The following is a 20,097-nucleotide window of genomic DNA, read 5'->3' as shown; positions in this document are numbered from 1 at the left end:
CAAAAAGGTGTCTTCACTGAATTTTATTTCTTGTATTGCTAGTGCACTTACAGGCAGTAAAGTAAGCGGTAGTTAATGTTGTTTTAGGTCTAGTGCTGGTAGGGACCAAGGAGCATGTCAAACACTCTCTCCTGGGGTCTTCACCTCACCCATGTGCAAACTGAGTCTTAAGAGAAGTTAATGCTTAGTACAGAGCCGAATTCTCGCAGATCTCACTGATTTTAACTCCCTTGTGATACAGTACTGGCAAAGCACTAGGAATGGATTTGGCATGTTGGTGAGAAGCCTGAAAACCATAGTGTGACATTGGTGCTATAGGCCAGTGCTTCTGGGTTCTAATGTGCCGTGGAGTCCCCCAGGGACATGCTGAAGACAGGCAGCTACACATCCAGTGTACTTCTACATGCTGCCAGTTCTACTGCTCCCAGCTCACCTTGAGTAGCAAACCTTGGGTCCCAGAGCTAAGATTTTTCCTGTAAAATGACACATCAAAAGAGTGGGCACACCATGTAATGTAGGCAGCAGTTTTGAACTTAATTAGCTATGTGTGTGTGTTTTATAATACCTTGTTTTAAAAGCAGTTGTAGAAATAGGACTTGTTGTGGAAGATAAAAATAGGCACACATACATACAAGTGTATAGCTTTGATAAATGTGATCATCACTGTTCTCAGCAATCAACTGACAATTATACCTACGGAGTCAAATGCCAGTGTTACAGAAAATATGTAGATAAAATCTTCAACATTAGCTATTAGAAGCAGGATAAATGATAGTTTGGAATGGGAGACTCTCAAAGTCACCCCTTCCAGTTCCAAAGGTGGCTGTAGTGGTTGTGTGACCTCAGCACACAGCATTCTTCTTAGGGCTTTCCTTCTCTATAATGGGAATGATCACAGATCAAATGAGGTTCTGTGTTAGTGTATATTTTATAGGTCACGTGGTGGGGCTGCATGTGTGAAGGCCAGAGGGCCACCTGAAGTGTTCCTCCTCAGGAGCCATCTACCTCGTATTTTGAGACTGAGTCTTTCACTGGGACCTGTGGTTCAAGGGTTAGACGAGGCTGATTGTCAACAAGCCCCAGGGATATTCCTGTCTCCAGTTCCCCAGTGCTATGATTATAAGCTCACAACACTACCCTTGCCTCTTTACAGAAGGCACTGAGGATCAGCTCAAGCCTCATATTTGCTCATCTGAACTATCACCCCAGCCTCAAATTTGGCTATTATTGTTAGTATTATAATATTTTTTACTGGAATTATTAGGCTGACTTTAAAGCCTTGCCTTGTTGGTACTGGGATTCTAATTCTACAATGCCATGTATAAGCAACCATTTACTTCTTTTTAGATTGTAAGGCAGTAAACCACCCAGCTGCCACTTGGCTCTGCTCCTGCATCTTAAGTTGCTTTTAATGTAGCAGTTTTGATCATCACTTAAGTAGACATTTGGAAATCCGTTCATTAAATGTTTATTAAGTAGTTATAAAGTAGTTGGTTAAGTGGTTGTTTCTATCCTCAGTCAAACTCATATACACATAGTCAAAAAAAAGTTAAAAATCTTTTTTGTAGTTTGAGGCCAGGTATGGTGGCACACAACTTTATTCCCAACACTCAGGAAAGCAGACACAGGGAGATCTCTCTGAGTTTGAGGCTAACCTGGTCTACATAGCATGTTCCAGGACTGCCAGGGCTACTTAGAAAAACCTTGTCTCAAAGAGCAAAAACAGAAGAATATAGTTTGGGCATGTTTTGGAATTCAGCAGATAAACCCAGCTTAAAAAGCCATTTTCCTTTATTGCCATTCACGTCTTAAACATACATCCTTTGTAAATTAAATAGAGTGCTTTTCTGTTTGCCAGTGGCATTGGTGTGATCTGGGGTTTGTTTCTCTTTCTTGGATACCTGGTTCTAAAGATTTCTAACTTAGAAGAGCAGTTGGAACAGTTCCGAGAAGAACTGGAGAATAAGAATGAAGAGGTTCAGGAGCTCCACATGCAGCTGGAAATACAGAGGAAGGAGTCCACCACCCATCTGCAAGAGCTCCAGCAAGAAAACAAGCTGCTTAAAGTAAGCAGCTTTAAAAATAATTCACATTTCTGAGCCTTTGTATTCTTACAAGTATTGACTAGCAGCAACATTAGTAGGCAAATGGATTTGCATAGAACTTACTTGCTGCTCAACCTAGACATTTGAATATGTCATAAATGAAAATATTTGAGATTGTTTATCAAAATATTTTAAGAATTATTGAAATATAGTATCTTATTTTAATTTTATTATATGCATACTATGTTTTTATCAGTCTTAATTAAAGGAATGTTCTGAAAATGACATGTAACAATCATATAATTATGACAGTTATTTTTGTTCCTAGGATGAAATGAAGAAACTGGAGTTTGCCCTCAAGGAATCTAATCCCATGTTTACTCATGATCAGCCCATGTTGTTTGGGAAATTTGCACAAATAATACAAGAAAAGGACGCTAAAATTGACCGTTTAAATGAGCAGTTTATTAAACTCGAGCAGCAACTTAAACTCGCAACAGATAGCAAGGTGTGCCTGCTCAAATTTATTTGTCAGAATTCGTATGAGTCGCAGTTTTTGACTTTTTCCTCCATTTGTTTATTTTGGGGATGGGAGCGGGTTGCACTCATTCTCGCGTGCTTGTGGGGTTAGAGCACAGTTGTGGGAGTCATTTCTCCCTATACGATGTGAGCCACAGCTGTCACACTCAGCTTGTCGGGCCTGACAGTGAGAACCCCGCCCGCTAAGCTATCGGAGGCTGTAACTAAACTCTAAAACACGGAGTAATGATAATTTTTCCCTTTCCTGTTGAAGTTCCACAGGTGCATGCACCTGAGTGTGCAAATATATGTACGCTTGCCGCACACAAAGCAGCCAGAGCAGGGCGTTGGATGTGCTGTTGCCTACTGCCTTACTGCCTTGACACAGAGTTTCTCACTGAACAGCTCACCACCTCAGTTAGTCTGGTTGACCAATGAGCTCTTGGAATCTGCCTGTCTCTGGTTCTTGGTGCTGGAGTTACAGGCCCACAGAGCCCTGCCTGGTTTTTCATATGTATGCTGGGGCTTTGAACACGGGTTCTTTTACCATAGTGTGTACAAAAGTGTGGAAATGGTGAGGTCTTTGGGTGATTTTCCTGTTCTGATGCAAATGAGCATTGAAAAATGAACTGTGCACTCCCTGTGTTCATCTTAAGTTCTATATATGATGCACATAAGACTTAACTGATTTCTGTGTTGTTCTGTTCATTATGTTTTAGTTAAAAGAACAAAATATAACCTCACTTCAAAGAGATTCAAGCAAAGTTAATGATCAGCTCACAAATGACAAAGAGAAATTATCCCACTTCTTAGGAAAAGAAAATAGGACTGGAGAACAGGAAAATGGAAAAGTCATCATGTCCGAGCCACTTCCTGTAGATGGCCACTTTGGGCTCCCGATGGAGGGAGACGGTGAGGTTAGCAGCAGTAACCAGCTGCCACAGATCCCTAAACCTCCAGTTCAGACTGAATTATGGGGCAACTGTTACCCAGAAAACGTCACAGAAATCATCAGTCAGTTTACTGAAAAAATTGAACAAACACAAGAGATCCATGCTGCAGAAATTTTGAATATGGAATCCAGACATATTTCAGAAGCTGAAACTTTGAAGAGAGAACATCATGTTGCAATCCAGTTACTGACTGAGGAATGTAATTCTTTAAAGAAAATGACCCAGTGTTTAAAATCTAAACAGGTACCTGACTTTCATGGAATATATTTTCAACCTCCTGTCATTTTCCTCTCAATATTATAAGTGTTTAAAGAATTTTTTAAAGCATCTGAGAAATAATACCTCTTTTCATAACATAATCACAACTTGGCATCTCCTTGTTGTGTAGTTAAATCATGAAGTTCCTGTGTGGGTTTGGAGACTACTGTGATTTCGTTACTCACGAGTGTTCTTTTCTATGGCAACATCCATGAGGAGGAAAATTACAGACTTGATATTTGTGTATTGAGACAGTGTGACAGAATAAATTGATGTCTGTGTTTCTCCCTTAACTATTATCAGAAAATGGATGAATGATTCATTGGGTCTGATTTTTACTAAATAAATTTGAAAGTCTTGTATTTTCTGTTGTTGTTTTCTTTAATCAGGCATCCTCCATTCCTGGATTGACATATTCGAATGCTCACCAAACTAGAGAAATATGTTCAAGTGGTAAGTTGTGTAATTCTGGAGTATATAAGCAAATGGAATATTATTTGTTTAAGAAGTGTTACTTTGCATGTGCCTGCACATGTGTAATTACATATGATTGTTTTCTTGATTTCAGATTCTGAATCAGACTGGGGCCAGGGGTTTGACACGGCATCAGAAGGCCAGGAAGAAGGTGAAAGTTCAGCTGGTGCAGTTCCCAAAGTGGTAAAGGTACTAGAGACAACCTAGTCAGATTAGCCCGGGCATCTCCACACTGAGCAGGGTAGTCATTTTGAAGGTACATACAGAGCTCCTCTATAAAGAAAGAACTGCACAGTTAATAGTATCCTTGGAAATCTATTTCACTTTACTGCTTAAGTTTCATAGATATTACACTAGGATGCTGTAGAAGTGATTTTTCTGGGATGCCTCCTATAGCTTGCCTTCAGTCAGATTTTTCCCTAACCATAGTTTGAGATCATTTAAAGCTATGCACTATGTATTCAGCTTACTTGACTTACCTTTAAGAAAAACAAAGTAATCAATATTACTATACCTTAGACTTCCTGTGTAATCAGCTTTTACAAGCTAAGCTGTACGTGAAGTTTTGCTCTTAAACTGTGTTCCCTGTTTCTCCCTTATATCCCCTCTATGACACTCACACAGTATGTGTTTGTGTAAGGTATGGTCGTGAAGTCTACAATCCCTGCTGGAAGCAAGGCTGTTGTAAGCAATGAATGACACACAGAAGTAACCTGTGAGCTTAGGACAGTGCATTTGTTTGTGGGTTTGCTTGCTATTCTGGGTTGTGAAGTCAGAAAATCAACCTTTCTTTATAAGAGATTTAAGACAAAGTTCCTCTTTCCTTCCCATACCACACTTGATGTGCTGTCCCGTAAGTAGAGAGGACGCTCCTTTAGGGAAATCGGGCTTGTCTTAGTGTCACAGCACCAAGACTCATTCTCTTATGCGGCAGTGCCACACAACATATATATTAAATCATATTTTATTCCCCAGGGTTTGTTTGCCACAATCGTGAAAGCAGTCTCGAGATGCAAGTTATTTCCCACATCATTTCTTTTGGTCAAATCAGTGACTAATCACTAATTCTAGAACGAGTGTGTTAGCCAAATAGAGGAAGGAACTTAGAAGTACAAGCTATGAGAAGACAGTTTGTTAAGATTCAGTCACCACTCCACAGACACCCTGGCAGTGTTGGGATCCAGATTCTTGTCTACAGTGGCCTAAGTCAATTGAGGTTGAGAAGCTGCCTGTTTGACTTTCCATGTCTCACTTTTCCTTCTGAAGTCCTCATTTTGTCTTCTTTTCTAGGGGTTATTGAGAGCTGTCCATACTGAGGGCGTGCAGATGCTTTCTATAGCGGACCTCCCTGATGATGATGATGGAGAGGACCTGTCTGCCCAGCAGGCTTCACGGTCTTGGCTGGAAGAGAGAAAGGCTTACCTCTCTGCTATCTCATCTCTTAAAGATTTAATTTCCAAAATGCAAGTTCAAAGACAGACTGAGGTAGTCAAAGAGTATTTTGCTTCTAGGTCGTTTTACATATGTTTACTGACATTAATACATCTTATGGAGTAAGTTATCTTTTTATATGTGTTTCATGTGAATCATTTTGTATCTTTTCACACCTGAAAATAGTCTCTTGAACTTTTGAAAAATACGTTTTGATTAGTGGACTAGTATCTCCGGAATATATTTAAAGCATGCTTATTGGGAAACTCACTTCTCATGTTTTGCACTGTGCAGGTCTGTGACCAATCACGGTCTCAGGGGAGCCTCTCAGATTGGCGAGGTGAACTTTTGCTTGCCCTTCAGGATGTGCTGTTGAAAGAACGCAGCATATTACTAGCTGCATTCCAGACAGATCTGACATCTCTCGGCACTCGAGATGCTAATGTATTATTAAACTGTTTGGAACGGAGAATACAAGAGCAGGTAGTAAAACAAAACTTGTCTTTCTTTTTCTTGTTTTTCCAGACAGGGTTTCTCTGTGTAGCTTTGGTGCCTGTCCTGGAACTCATTTGGTAGTCCAGGCTGGCCTCGAACTCACAGAGATCCACCTGCCTCTGCCTCCCGAGTGCTGCCTGGCAAAACAAAACTGTTTTAAAGAACATTTGTTTGGACAGTAAGACAAAGGTGGGTTATTGATTTGTTTTGGAGTTGTGAAGGTTGATGTTTAACGGGAACCACTAAGAATGTATAGAGATAACTATTACTTTAGATGTTTTACCTTATGTTAGAAAGTAAGAAACACTGAAAATTAATGAGCTAGTCGCCAAACTTAAGAAGTTAAAAAATGAGAAACAGAAAAAAAAAAAAAAAGAGAGAGAGAGAGAGAAAAAAAAGAAAACAGAAGGATTAAAGTAGCCATGCTCTGGCACTAGAGAAAATGGCATTAATTTCCTGTAGCCTCTGGTCAGAGCCTCATTGGCCAGTTAAGGTGGAGTCTTGTTTTCTATGTGTGTATTCATCAGGCTTGCCATCTCTGGACAGAATATCATGCATCAGTTTGTGTAATGAAGGGATTAGACCCAGATTCAGAGAATCTGGTCCATAGTCCTTGTCTCCATACAAGGGCATAATGTCATGGTATCAGGAGCAAGTAGCAGAGGCTGCTCACCTCATGGCAGGTAAGAGAGAAAGAGGAAGGGGTCATGACCAAGTGTAACCTCAATGACATGTCCAAGGGACCTGCTTTCTCTAGTGAGCCCTCTCCCCAAGGTGTTCAGAACCTTCCCAGATAGGATCTTCTCTGTTAGGGGACCAAGTGTTCGGCACATGAATTTGTGAGGAACACATCACATTCAAACCAGAATGTCAATTGTGTCTAAAATCACCTTGTTGCTGTCTGTATATTTCTGCTTTGTTACTATTGAGCGGAGCCTAGAACAGTGTGACTTAGGCATGGGCATTACCTAAGCACATACATATACCACAAATCTATAAAAATTTTAAAATAATAATAAAATATCATAAGTCTCCGTCATTATATTTTAAAGTCACAGAGTTAATTATTTTTCATTTTAAAAAAAAGGGTATCAAAATCATTCAAGAGAGCTGGGCATGATGGCACACTCCTTTAATTCCAGCACTAAGGAGACAGAATCAAGTAAATCTTCAAGTTCAAGGACAATCTGGTCTACAGAGCAACCCTGTCTCAAAAAACTAAAGAAAAAGAAAAAAATTCATTCAAGTTCATTGGCCATTGTGGCACACAGCTGTTATCTTGACGCAAGGGGATTGCAAGTTCTTAGTAGAACTTTGTCTCTTAACCTAAGTTTTTTAAAGGCTGGGATGTAGCTTTGCCTAGCATGTGTAAAGTCTTGTACAATTTCCCAGTGTTAGAAGAAAGAAAAAAAAAATCAGGAAGAAATAGGTTGAAAATCTCACAGCTTTAGTGTGTCCAGGTCTTGGCTTTTAAATACGTTCTTCCTTCAAAAGTATTGTAATTCCTCGGAAACCTGGGGACTCTGGGGCTAGAGCATGAGAAGCACAAGGTGAAACCTTGAATCTCTTGCTCTTCAGTAAAGAAATGTTCATAGAATAGAGAGTGTCAGAGGCCAGCTCCAACCTGTCGAAGGGTTCTTGCGGAGAGGGGAGAGGAATGAGGAAGTATTAGATAGAAATATAGACAGAGAGGATGAGAAAGAAAGAGACATGGGATGGCTTGGTGGGGGGGGGGCCCTCTGGGTTAATACCCAACCGCCTCAATTTTAATCATGATGGGCTTTTTATACATTAGCAAGAGGAGGAGCAAAAGACCTCCCCCTTTCAAGGTCAAGGTGTAAAGTATCAACAAGTGTAAACCCTTCAAAACACCTGGTAACCACACCCTTGGCCAAATCATCCTATTATGCAGCCCTGCTGGACAAAGCAAGCTCAGACTTTCTGACATTGAGTAAGGCCTTACTATGGAGCCTCTGTGGTCTCCCACAAATGAGAATGTGTAAAACGCTCACAGAAGCCGACCTGAAGGCTTTCTCACTGGCCAAATTAAGAACATTTAAATATCAAACTATCTGAATGAGCGCATGACTTTAATTCCAACACTCAGGAGGCAGAGGCAGACATATCTCTTGAATTCAAGGCTACTAGCCTGGTACTGTATGACAGAACTTTTCATGGTGAGATCTACACACATACACACACAAAAGAAAAAAGAAAAAAAAATCTAAATCATAGTGATAGATTATAAAGCAAAGTGAAAAAAAAAAAGAATTCATGAGGTCATATTCATAAATAGATAAAGTAAAATATCACAGTGAAATGCCACCTAGTGAATGTTCTAGAAGGAGCGATTTAATTAAGGAATCCTTTATTAAACATGATTTTCTAATCAAGTGATCAGTGGTGGATGCTAAAGTTAGTGTGGAAACCTTGTAAGATGATATTTATGTAATTGTGAAATAACTCTCCAGAAGACCTCCCACACCTCCAGCTCAAGCAGTCAGTCTACCAGTGATGTCAGCTAACTCCTGGTGAGAGGAACACAGCCCTTTGTGCTGCCACCATTAAATGTATGATCAGACAGAAAAGAGTGCTGACGGAGATGCAGAGAAGCTGCATCGTGCAGCGCTGTGGGAAGAGTGCAGTGGGAGAGCAAATCTAGCAGCACAGGAAGTTACACATGCTTTTATCATACAGCCTAGCAGTCACTCACCACAAGTGAGACAGAAATGAAAACTTAAATCTTGATGAGAACCTGTGTGTAGCCTGGAGAGAGGGCTCAGCAGTTAAGAGCCCTTGTTGCTCTTTCAGAGGACCCTGGTTCAATTCCCAGCACCACCCAGAACCTGGTGGTTCATACATCTGTAATTCCAGTTCCAGGGGATCCAGTGCCCTCTTCCAACCTCCATTTGCACTAACCACACATGTAATACACATACATGCATGCAAGCAAGCAAAACACTCACACATAAAAAGGAATGAATAAACCTTTTTTAAAATTAAGCTATACATAAATATTCATAACAGTTTTATTTGTAATTGTTCCCAAACTAGAAGCAACCCATTTGTCCTCCAATGGGAAATAAACTAGCTGTGGTACATCCCTAGAATGAATCACAACCCAGTAGTGGCTGGGGAGATAGTTAAGGGGTTAAGAGTTAAGAGTACTGGCTGTTCTTTCAGCGGACCTAGTTCAGGTCCCAGCATGGCAGCTCATAACTGTGTGTAACACCAGTTCCAAGAACCCAATGCCCGCTCTGGCTCTGCAGGACCCAAATGTTTGTGGGCACATAAGCTCACTCAATCACACACATACACATAAAATAAGAGATAAGCAATTTTTGTAAAGAAAGAAAGGAAAAGAAAAATAGCTCAGTAGCTAAAAAGAAACAAGCTGTTGGTGTCCTCAATATTCTGTATGCCATATAAACTCTCTTAAAGTGATAAAATTATGCCAAGAGCTGAGGCTGGGGAGAAACTGACTTCAAGAAGAATCTTTGCTGAAGTGGTTCTGTACCCTGATGATAGCACATGAAATGAAGCTCTGTACAGTGATAAAATTTCATGGTGCTGGATCCCAAGAAAGCGGTGCATGTAGAGCTGGTGAGGTCTGAATGACACTGCCAGCTTCCTCATTTTAACTGCTGTTTCGGTTGATCAGTTGTCACTGCAGGCAGCTAGTGAGGGATGCCAGAGCTTTGGCTTAAATTAGTACAAAATGAGATTGTTTGGTTTGGTTTTGGTTTGATTTGGTGGAAGAACATATGACAGATTAGTCTATACTCTGCAGTTTCAGGGTCCCAAAAGACTTGTTAGCACCACTTTTCATTTTCCTGTGAGGGACACTGGGTGAAAGTCATGTAAGTTCCCTGTGTTAGACAGCAGAGGGACGGGAATTACTCTTGCTGAAAACATTGTGGCTGTGTGGAATGTCTCTGTGCCAGAGACAGCTCGCAGGTAAGGTGTTGGCTGCCAAGCCCTGACGACCTGATTCTGACCTGAAACCCACTTGGTGGTGGTGGGGAACCCATCCCCATAGATTGTCGTCTGACTGCCACATGCCCACTGTGGAGCACAAGCATGTACCCAGACATACCCAGCAAGTGAGTAAATAAATAATGAAAACAGTGTTCCTGTTTTCTGTGAAATGCACAGCAATATGTGGAAATTAAGGCCCATCTGTCTGCAACAGACCCTCACAGATTTTTTTTTTTTGGAGGAAAAAAAAAAATTTGTGAGAAATTTAATGAAAAAATGTAGTGTGTGGACTCCATTTTTTTCTCATTCAGACTTCCTGGTTGTTAATTCCATTATCTCTACAAGTCTCTTCACTTAATTTTTCATTTTCCTTTGTTACAGGGCATTGAATATCAAACAGCTATGGAATGTCTCCAGAAAGCAGACAGGAGGAGTTTGCTGGCTGAAAATGAAGCATTACGTGCTCAGATTAATGGCAGGGAAGTGACTCTGAACAAAGGACAAGCAACTGGCCAGTCAGGCCAAGGTGTGTGCATGCCAGGCCCGTGGGACCCCATAGCCAGTAGAAAGCATTCGCTTTGGTGCCCTCAGAAAACATTTCTGCTCAGGCAGCTTCTCTTCATTTTCCAAACACAAAGGAGATAGTCGACATTATTACTGTTAGGGTTAATGATTGTCAGATTGGTTTTAAACAGCTCTATTTCATTTAAAATAGGCAGTCCGTTGATATAGTTCAGCTCATCGGGTTTATTTTCTGCATTGTAAAGCTTTTTTTTTTTTAGAAAAGTCTTTTGACCCTCTTAAGATATCTACCTAAAATAAAAGAGAATCCACAATAAAAGTAGCTGGTTATTTTTAACCCTTTGCTGACACAAATGTAGTGTAACATCCATACAGAAAATTACAAAATTCAGATGAACCTATAACAAATTATAAGATGAGCGTATGGGGACATTACGTACATGCAAGCGGAACTTGCCCTCTTCCCAAAAGCTCCTCGCGTGCTCCTCCGTAGAAACTAAGGTCATCATTTTCATGTTTTTTTTCCTTTAGTTTTCTTACCACTTTATAAATTTCTAGACTGTATATGTTTATGAAGTTTTCCCGGTTTGGAACTTTACCAGTCTGTGTGTTTTGTGTCTTGTTTCTTGAGCTTTATAGAACATTCTTACAAGTTTCCAACGCTATCTCTGAGTTAACTTGTGTAGCTATGGAAAGTTATCCCTGTAATGTATGTGCAAATTCTGTGTCTGAACCTTTGGTTGTTGGTGCTGTTCACTGTTGGAGTCAGAGCTGCTACAGACATACCTCTGAGATTTCTAATACGCACGGACATCTTCCCAGCCTCCTAGGAAGTGGATCACTAGTAATGGGTTGTGTGTCTTCAAATTTATTAGACAATGCCAAATGTTTTACTTATTTTTTGAGAGGTTGTGATGTATCCCAGGCTGGCCTCAAGCTTTGTGTAAAGATCCTCTTGTCCCTGCCCTCCCAAGTACTGGGGTGACAGGTGTGAACTACCATGCTTTGCCAAAATATTGGAAAGGCAGTCCTGTGATGTGGCACTCACTAGCAAGGTTTCAGTGGTCTGTTGCTTAACATCTTTGCCAACAACTGGCATTGTCAACATGTTGCCAGTCTGCCGGGTGTGCTGGGCACACATATTGTTGGTTCCCTTCTCACACATTTATAGACTAGCTGGATTTTACTTCCAAGTGTGCTTCAGGGTTACTGCCCCACTTTTCGGTTAGGACGCATTTTAATCAAGCTATTTAGAGAGGAGTGTTCATCATGGCTGGTGAGGACACTTGCTACATCTTTACCAATTGTGTTTCATATAGTTTTCAAGATAGCACAGGTTTGAAGTTACCACATAGGTTCTCATTTGTAATTGAAAAGCTGAATCAGAGCTAGGTGTGGTGACTCAGGCCTGTGGTCCCAGGATTTGGAAGACTGAAGCAGGGGGTTTGCCAGGAGCTTCAGACCAGTCTGGGTAGAGTGAGACCTTTCTACAAGAAAAAGAGAAAAACATAGAAATAATAATTGGATGATTGTAGTAATTGTCCCATTGGATAACGCCTGAATATTGTATATGGCTATCAGAAACCACTGGGAATTTTCACTGTGAGTGGTTGGCATTCCAAATACACAAGTTCCAGTCTACAGAATCTTATGAGCAATTAAAGTTGCTCATTTTAAGTCTTGCATCCATTAATACATTGTGACATTTTTGTCATTCCCCTGTGTTTTTAGTTCTGAAGCTTCCTCCCTAGCACTCTAAGAAAAAGAAACATTCATATGAATTACCAGTTGGAGGGACTGGAGCAGCAGTTATAACTGGGTTATGGAGAGTTCTTAGGAGCAGACACTTACGTCACGTGTGAGTCGCCGGCCATCTTTTAACGCCTGTCTCGTTCCCTGTAGAATTCCCGGACTGCAGTATGCAGCAGTCTTGCATGCTGGAGATGCAGGGTCAGCTCTGTGCCATGAAAGACAGAATGGCCGAACTACAGGAACAGCTGAGTTCAGAAAAGATGGCGGTTTCGGAATTAAAAAGTGAACTCTGTCAGACACAGCTGGAGCTGGACACCACACTGAAGGCCCAGCATGAGCAGCTGAAGGAACTGGAAGCTTTCAGGTGTGCCAGGCTGCTTTAGTGTGAGGGTCCGAGGAGGGACTGGACTGGCTTGTCATAACCGTTAGCACACAGCACACAGAGCAGCAAGCCCGGAGTTGAAATAGAAGAATGGGAAGAATAAGAAAACGGATATTTTCCAAATGTAAAATGCAATCATTTTAGCCTCCCTCTGCTATGACTTCTATTCCAGTCAACAATTATTAGATACGATTTTGACCTCTATCTTACCACTGACTAACTTTAAGTGATGTTTAATCTCATGTTTCAGTCGGCTAGTATCTGCCAGGTGTTAGAATTGAGAATGCATGGGAAAAGGATATATTACTGATGGAGATACTGAGGTATTCTGCTTGCCAGAGGCATGCTGCAAGTACACATTTATTTTGGGCATGGATTTCACACACACAAGTTCATATGATTTCTTTGTGCAGGTAAAGTCAAAAACAAATGTTAATTAGTATTATCTTTCTGGCAGTGAGTTGAGTTCATTACAACAGTATATTGTTTGCACTACTAACTAGAAAGTGCAGTTCATTTGAAGCCTTGACTTGGCACACCACGGCTAGTTTATAATATGCCTCAGTCCTGGAAGGCTAGCTCCTCTTTACAATGATACTGCCCATCAAGATAACGTTGAGTTCATTTCTTCCTGGTTTAGGCTACAAGTTAAAAACAAGGCAGATGAAGTTCATTTGCTTAGTGATACATTAGCAAGTGAACACAAGAAATCCCAAGAACTTCAGTGTGCTTTGGCAACAGAGAAAGCCAAGTCAGGCCACTGTGAAGAGCGGGATAAAGAACTCAAGGTATTGTCTTTATGTGTCTTGCAGAATTCTAAATTATAAGGCTTTCTCCAGCCAGTTGTCAGGCTTCTCCCCTTTAAAAGGTGTAAGTTGTTCACGCTATGTTGAATAATGTTGCAAAATTACGTAGACCATGGTAGAAGGAAAAGTCAGCGTTGTGACCCTGTGTTTCCCCTTTCAGTTATTCCCATCATGGATTGCGAGGCCTCCCAGCAGCTGCTTTGTCTTTGCCCTGTCACAGTTCATTGAGAGAGATACCCCTCCTTCCCTGCTGTGTTGATTAATAACCCTGTGTTAGGGTACATTTTAAATAATCTGAGGTTCCATATTTTGGTACTTGACCTCTTCTTTGTGCTGTTTATTGCTGCCTCTGCTTGCCTGTCTACCCCTCCCCTGCCACACACACACACCTCTGCCTGCAGCCACACAGATTCATGGGGATGCAGACGTGTTCTGGGTCTCTACAGTTAGTCGGTCTTGACCTCTACCTTGTTTTGTTTTGTTTCCACAGTATTCTGAGTTGAACTCAGGGCCTCTCCCATACTAAGCAAGCACTGTCCCACCTAAGCTGACCTCCAACTTCTTTTTTCTACACGTTCATCCTGAGACAGGTTCTTACGAACTTGCTCAGGCTCCTGATTCTCCTTTCTCAACTTTTGGAGTAGCTGAGATCAGAGGCATGTGCCACCAAGCCCAGCAGTTCCTTGTTTTGATTGTCTAAGATGTATTTATTTTATTTTAGTATATGCATGTTTAGCCTGTGTGTGTATCTGTGCACCATGTGCATGTACTGACGGAGGAGACAGGTGATGGCATTGGATCCCCTGGACCTGGAGTTAGAGCCATTTGTGAGCTATAGTATCAGTTCTAGGAACCCAGGTCCTCTGGAAGAACAGCCAGTACTTTTAACCACTGAATCATCTCTCCAGACAACCCAGCAAACGTCTTAGTGATTGTACGCATGGAGCTAGGTTTCCTCATTGAGCATCAGAAAACAAAGGTGCAGCTGTCTCAGATGCTCTGGGAACCTCTGGCCATTGTGCACTAGGGTCCTTCTTGATAGTCTCTGTCACATACTACCAAGAGTCCACACTGCAGAACAAAAGAAGTGTCCTAATTATGCAGTCAGATCTTGCTATTTTGATACACTTCCTTATTAACCCTAATTTTTTAATGACTCTTGTAAGAGGTCTCCTTGTGGTATTTATACATTTGTCACTCCTGTTCTCACTCACCCCACCCTCATCGTCTTCTCATGCTCCCTGGCCATCCTCCCCGCAAGGAGCCCTCTGTGTGGATGTTTGGTTGGTTGCTTGGTTGGTCTTTTGAGGCAGGGTTTCTCTGTGTAGTAGCTCTGGCTGACCTGGAGCTCGCTCTGTAGAGCCAGGCTGGCCTTGAACTTACAGAGATCCTCCTGCCTCTGCCTCCCAGATTAAAGATGTGCACCACCACTGCCTGGCAACCCCTTTGTGTTTTAATTTTGCATGTGTTCCATGACCTCTCTTCCCTCTCTAAAGATGGCTTCCTCCCCTATGCCCACAATTCTTCCCTGCGTGTCATGACATTGAAGAACAGGTATTTTCTTGTGCCTTCATATAAAGGACTTAAAAATTTAAAAATATGTTGTATTAACATATTGAAAAGTAGCATAAGAACATACATATTTTGAAGATCGTCATTGGGAGACGTGTACTCTGCTTTATATTTTGCCGGAGAAGGTTGTGTTTATATCCTTGATGCAAGAAAGCCATTTGGCTGTCTATGTAATTCCCACTATCTACTGAATAACAATCTTGTCTTCAATTACCAATGCTTCCATGTTGCTGTTATCAAAGTCATGGTCATAGACTTTAACAGTATTTTTAATATTAACATGTTTATCTTAAATTACATTTTCACCCCAAGGATCTCAGACTCACCCTAGAAGACCAGAAACAGAGGAATATACAGTTGGACACACTTTTGGGACAACAGAGACAACTATTAAATGAGTTGCAGCAGGAAATAGAGTCGCAGAGAACGCTGTTTAATGCGCAGTTATCTGAAGAACAAGGCCAGAACTTAGAGCTTCGGGTTCTTCTGGAGTCTGAAAAGGGTAGGGTTCAGGAAATGAAGGACACCCTAGACAAGGAGCGGGAGCTGCATGCCCAGCTGCAGAGCTGCGGTGATGGCGGGCAGCCCCAGCCAGTCTGCCCTCCTAAGGAACTACTTCAAGAACTACAGCAACAACTGGAGGAGAAACAGAAACAGATCATCGAACTTGTAAGTGAAACTCAAAAGTACAAACTGGATTCCTTGCAAACAAAGTATCAGCTGGAGAAGGACAGGCAGGTCCATCAGAAGACGCTGCAGATGGAAAAGGAAGCTAACACCCTGGGCCAGAGGAAGATGGAGGAGCTGCAGAGCAAAGTGGAAGAACTCCAGCGCCAGCTGCAGGAGAAGAGACACCAGGTGTATAAGCTCGACCTTGAAGGGAAGCGACTGCAGGGCCTCATGCACGAGTTCCGGAAGCAAGAGAGGGAGGCCAACCGGGGGAGTAGACGGCTTGTGTATCAGAACATTAACAAGGTAGACTTTTGTCTCTTCCACTCGGTGTGAAGGAGGAGAGATGACTCAGTAGGTCATGTTGCAGACGCACGTTCACAGAGCTGTCCTCTGACCTCCAAATGCACCACCCTGTGCCACGGGTGCACCTACACACACACACACACACACACACACACACACACACACACAAAGAGTGAAACAGTTTTTTCAGTTATGAGTAATTTTAATATTTTAAGATAACCTTAATATTTTATAATGTTTTTAAATTTTGAATCATATTGAGTTATTTAAACAGATATGTTCAAATAATCCCAGAAATAGTGTCTATAGAACTTGATTTGAAATATGGATAGTAATTTTGTTCCATCAAGAAAGAAAATGAAATGCTGCTCATTTGTGAGTATTTTCTTTTTCTGTCCACAATTGCCAGCAAGCCACCTGGAGTTTTACTGATGACCGAACTAGGAATTGGGTTCTTCAACAAAAGATGGAAGAAGAGGCCAAAGGCACAGGCCCCACAGCACTGATTGGCATAACTGGAGGACAGGTTGTCGGTAGTAACGACGTGGAACTTATCAGACAGAAGCTTCAGCACGTGGCTACAAAACTTCAACAACATGGAGCCCAGAAAGCCTGTGGCGGGTTAGACTTCTCCCTGGTCTGTAGAAACGATGCTCTGGACAGGTCAGGCAGGAGGGAGGAAACAGTGGACTGGCTTTCGTTTGCTCAGATAGCATCTCGCTGTGTAGCCCTGGCTGGCCTAGAATTCCCTCTGTCCACCAGCTGGCCTCAAATGTGCAGAGGAATCTGCTGCCTCCGCTGCTGGGAGTCACGGCATAGGACAGCACGCCCATAGCAAAGGAGAAGTGCTGTCAGTATTAGACAGTGGTAGCTGGCAGAACTTACACATCTGGAAACAGCTAGCGCCTTGAACCAGAAAGGGCAAGATTTAAGAGTAGAGTGACAAGGGAAACAATGCCCTTAGCCTCCAGTGTGTGTTAGTGATACAGTGCCCCAGCCTCCAGTGTTTGTTAGTGATACAGTGCCCCAGCCTCCAGTGTGTGTTAGTGATACAGTGCCCCAGCCTCCAGTGTGTGTTAGTGATACAGTGCCCCAGCCTCCAGTGTGTGTTAGTGATACAGTGCCCCAGCCTCCAGTGTGTGTTAGTGATACAGTGCCCCAGCCTCCAGTGTGTGTTAGGAAATGTTATTGTGAAGTCAGTTTTGACTTTTTGTCTTTTTCTTAAAGACTAGAGTTTGAAGTATCGGATGAGGATACTTTAATTTGGGTTCGGGAAAGAATTGATCGAATTATTTTGCGACTACAGAGACTAACTGGCCAGCCAGATGATGAGGTAAGACTTTTTAAAGTTCTTTGTAGAGAGAACAAAAATCAAAGAAAATTATGAATTGTTTGAAAATTGGTAGACTATTTTATGAGTTTTTTTTTATTGTATTTGTTTGTTTGCTTGGTTTTTATTTGAAATACAGTGTTTCTCTTCCCCCAACAAGAAGTAATGGAAATCGGGAAGGGAGGAATTACCATTCATTGTTGTTGCTGTATAATTAACCTTCTACAAAGAAAACAGGCTTCTTGAGAAAGTGGCTGGCTTCCTTGTCCTCCCAGCATGAGCTCAGAATCAGTCCATGGGCTTCGTCACAGCTTGTTGTGCCTTTTTCTGACTGTGTACGTCTGACACTTGACTTCTTTAAGAGGCATTTCAGTTGTTTGGTTGGTTGGTTGGTTTTGCTTTCCAAGACAGGTTTTCTCTGTGTAGCCCTGACTGTCTTGGAACTCACCATGTAGATTAGGCTGGCCTCAAACTCTCCGGTGCTGGGATTACAGGCGTGCACTGCACTCCCCTGCACCTGCCCTCAGCCAGACCCCCGGGCTTCCTCTTGCTTCTGTACACAGCGCCTGCCTCTCACCGCAGCTGGGACCCTCCCGGTTCCCACGGCATGAGCCCTCGCTGGCCTTGGTGAGCTCGGGGCTGTGCCCCAAGTGCTGCTTGAGGGCCTGGGGATTCTTGGACAAAGTGACGAGAAGTTTGCCCTTGTGCAGTTACTATCTGCTGGACAGTTCTGGTGAAGTTTTACCTGTGGCCCAGGCTTTATTTTATCAGTCAGCTACTAGACATCTTTGGGTAAATGACCCCAGTAGGAGCCTCACAGAAACATTGGAATGTAAACATTGACTTGTCTCCCACTCTCTCCCTCATACCCACTCTGGTTATGGTATCAACCAGTTCGGAAAGCTGGAAGTCACCATAGACCGTGCTCCTTCCCTCTTCCCTGTACATGTATGCAGTCATGAGTCATGTGGACGTCACTCAGGTGCCCTGTACTCTTGTCCCTCGTCACTGCCTCTGTTTCTCATGGAAACTGTTGCAACTTCCTGTCCGCACTGCCAGACCCATGGGTGGACACCTTCCCTATGCTCTCCCTTGGGAGAGATCTTAGAAACGTGAGAATTTTGTTTCGGGTAGCCCCTCCTAAAGTCTTCCTTGGCTTGCTGTGGCCTTGTTTTGGTCTGTCATCATAACATGCCGCAGTAGCATTTAGTGTGACGAAGCATCTGCTGTTCTTTCAGAGCAGCCCTCTTCCATCCACGAGCTCCTGCCCTCTGTGTGCCCTGCTCTGTGCCCTCCCCAGCTGTTCCCCTGACACCTGTGTGTGTGTGTGTGTGTGTGTGTGTGTGTGTGTGTGTGTGTGTTCATGGAGTCTGTTTGTGCCAGCCCCGTTTGCTTTTCATGAATTACTCACATACACGCGTCTCTATAACCTTGTGTCATCTTGTTTCTCCAGAACAGCTTAGCATCCTCAAGCACCTCCTGTGGCTCCTTAACAGAAACTCTGTTGAGACAGAATTCTGAGCTCACAGGACATGTAAACCAACTAACCGAGGAGAAGAATGACTTACGGAGCATTATCATGAAACTGGAAGAACAGATAAAGTTTTATCAGCAGACAAGAGCTGGTAGAAATGATGTACGTCTGTCCTTAGAAGTAATTCAAAGTTAAGTTGTTCTCTCTAGTTCTACTTGTAACCATACTGTAAAAATACCATGTCTAGCCGGGCGGTGGTGGCACACGCCTATAATCCCAGCACTCCAGAGGCAGAGGCAGGTGGATCTCTATGAGTTCGAGGCCAGCCTGGTCTACGGAGCTAGTCCAGGACAGGTTCCAAAGCTAGAGAGAAACCCTGTCTCGGAAAAAAAAAAAAAAAAAAAAAAAAAAAATACCTGTCTGACTCTTATTAGGATATGTGGAAAAAGTAAATGATGACAACAATAATAAAAATACCTATTATTGAGGGATGCTTCTTGATCACCCTCTGGGTTATATACACACAGAATTGCTGATCTGCATCCAGCCTTGTACATGAGGAAACGAAGTCCTATTCAATCAAAGATCTAAAGATGCATGTGTTGCCTGAAAGCAGACAGACACACTGAAAGAGATGAAATGTGGATACTGATTATTCTCTTCAGTTACTGCTGACCAAGTGAAAGATGGCAATCTGGATCTGGTGTCACATCTTTAATCCCAGCTCTGAGGAGGCAAAGACAGATCTCTGTGAATTCAGGGCTAGTCTGGTCTACATTACTAAATTTCTGACTAGCCAGGGTTAATTAATATTCCTTCACCAGTGAGACCCTGTCTTTAAAAAAATTTTTTAAATGTTAAATTATACATTTCAGGCTGATAACTTACTGTCTGAATTCAAATTTGTTTTTAAAGCTACAAAGAAAAGGGCTACTCTCTATATTTACCCCTATGTTTTAAAGGTAGAAAAGGCTGTCAAAACAACCACATAGCCAAGTAAAGAACTTGTTCACGTGGCCACCCTGAGTGTCACTCACTCACATCCATGCTGGCTTCTCTTCACTTCAGTGATGGAGAATCAACACTTTGACCCAAACAGTAGGGATTGTGACTGTGAGCTTCCCTGTGGTG

General features: G+C 42.2%; 1 protein-coding gene across 10 annotated transcripts in view; it reads left to right on the top strand.

The window, feature by feature from the left end:
* Window positions 1-20,097, top strand: part of Akap9 (A-kinase anchoring protein 9) — a 118,196-nt gene that overhangs the window by 90,793 nt on the left and 7,306 nt on the right. For all 10 annotated transcript variants that reach the window (XM_036180763.1, XM_036180755.1, XM_036180762.1 and 7 more), the window contains 14 exons: window positions 1,914-2,066; window positions 2,374-2,553; window positions 3,284-3,760; window positions 4,165-4,228; window positions 4,344-4,438; window positions 5,540-5,734; window positions 5,975-6,163; window positions 10,535-10,679; window positions 12,578-12,791; window positions 13,450-13,597; window positions 15,500-16,162; window positions 16,572-16,783; window positions 17,390-17,495; window positions 18,946-19,128. In XM_036180763.1, coding sequence (XP_036036656.1) covers window positions 1,914-2,066; window positions 2,374-2,553; window positions 3,284-3,760; window positions 4,165-4,228; window positions 4,344-4,438; window positions 5,540-5,734; window positions 5,975-6,163; window positions 10,535-10,679; window positions 12,578-12,791; window positions 13,450-13,597; window positions 15,500-16,162; window positions 16,572-16,783; window positions 17,390-17,495; window positions 18,946-19,128 — 3,024 coding nt within the window. The remainder of the gene's footprint in view (window positions 1-1,913; window positions 2,067-2,373; window positions 2,554-3,283; window positions 3,761-4,164; window positions 4,229-4,343; window positions 4,439-5,539; window positions 5,735-5,974; window positions 6,164-10,534; window positions 10,680-12,577; window positions 12,792-13,449; window positions 13,598-15,499; window positions 16,163-16,571; window positions 16,784-17,389; window positions 17,496-18,945; window positions 19,129-20,097) is intronic.

The sequence above is a fragment of the Onychomys torridus genome, chromosome 3 (assembly GCF_903995425.1).
Source record: "Onychomys torridus chromosome 3, mOncTor1.1, whole genome shotgun sequence".
NCBI classification, from domain to species: domain Eukaryota; kingdom Metazoa; phylum Chordata; class Mammalia; order Rodentia; family Cricetidae; genus Onychomys; species Onychomys torridus.
This window is presented reverse-complemented; position numbering and strand designations above follow the sequence as displayed.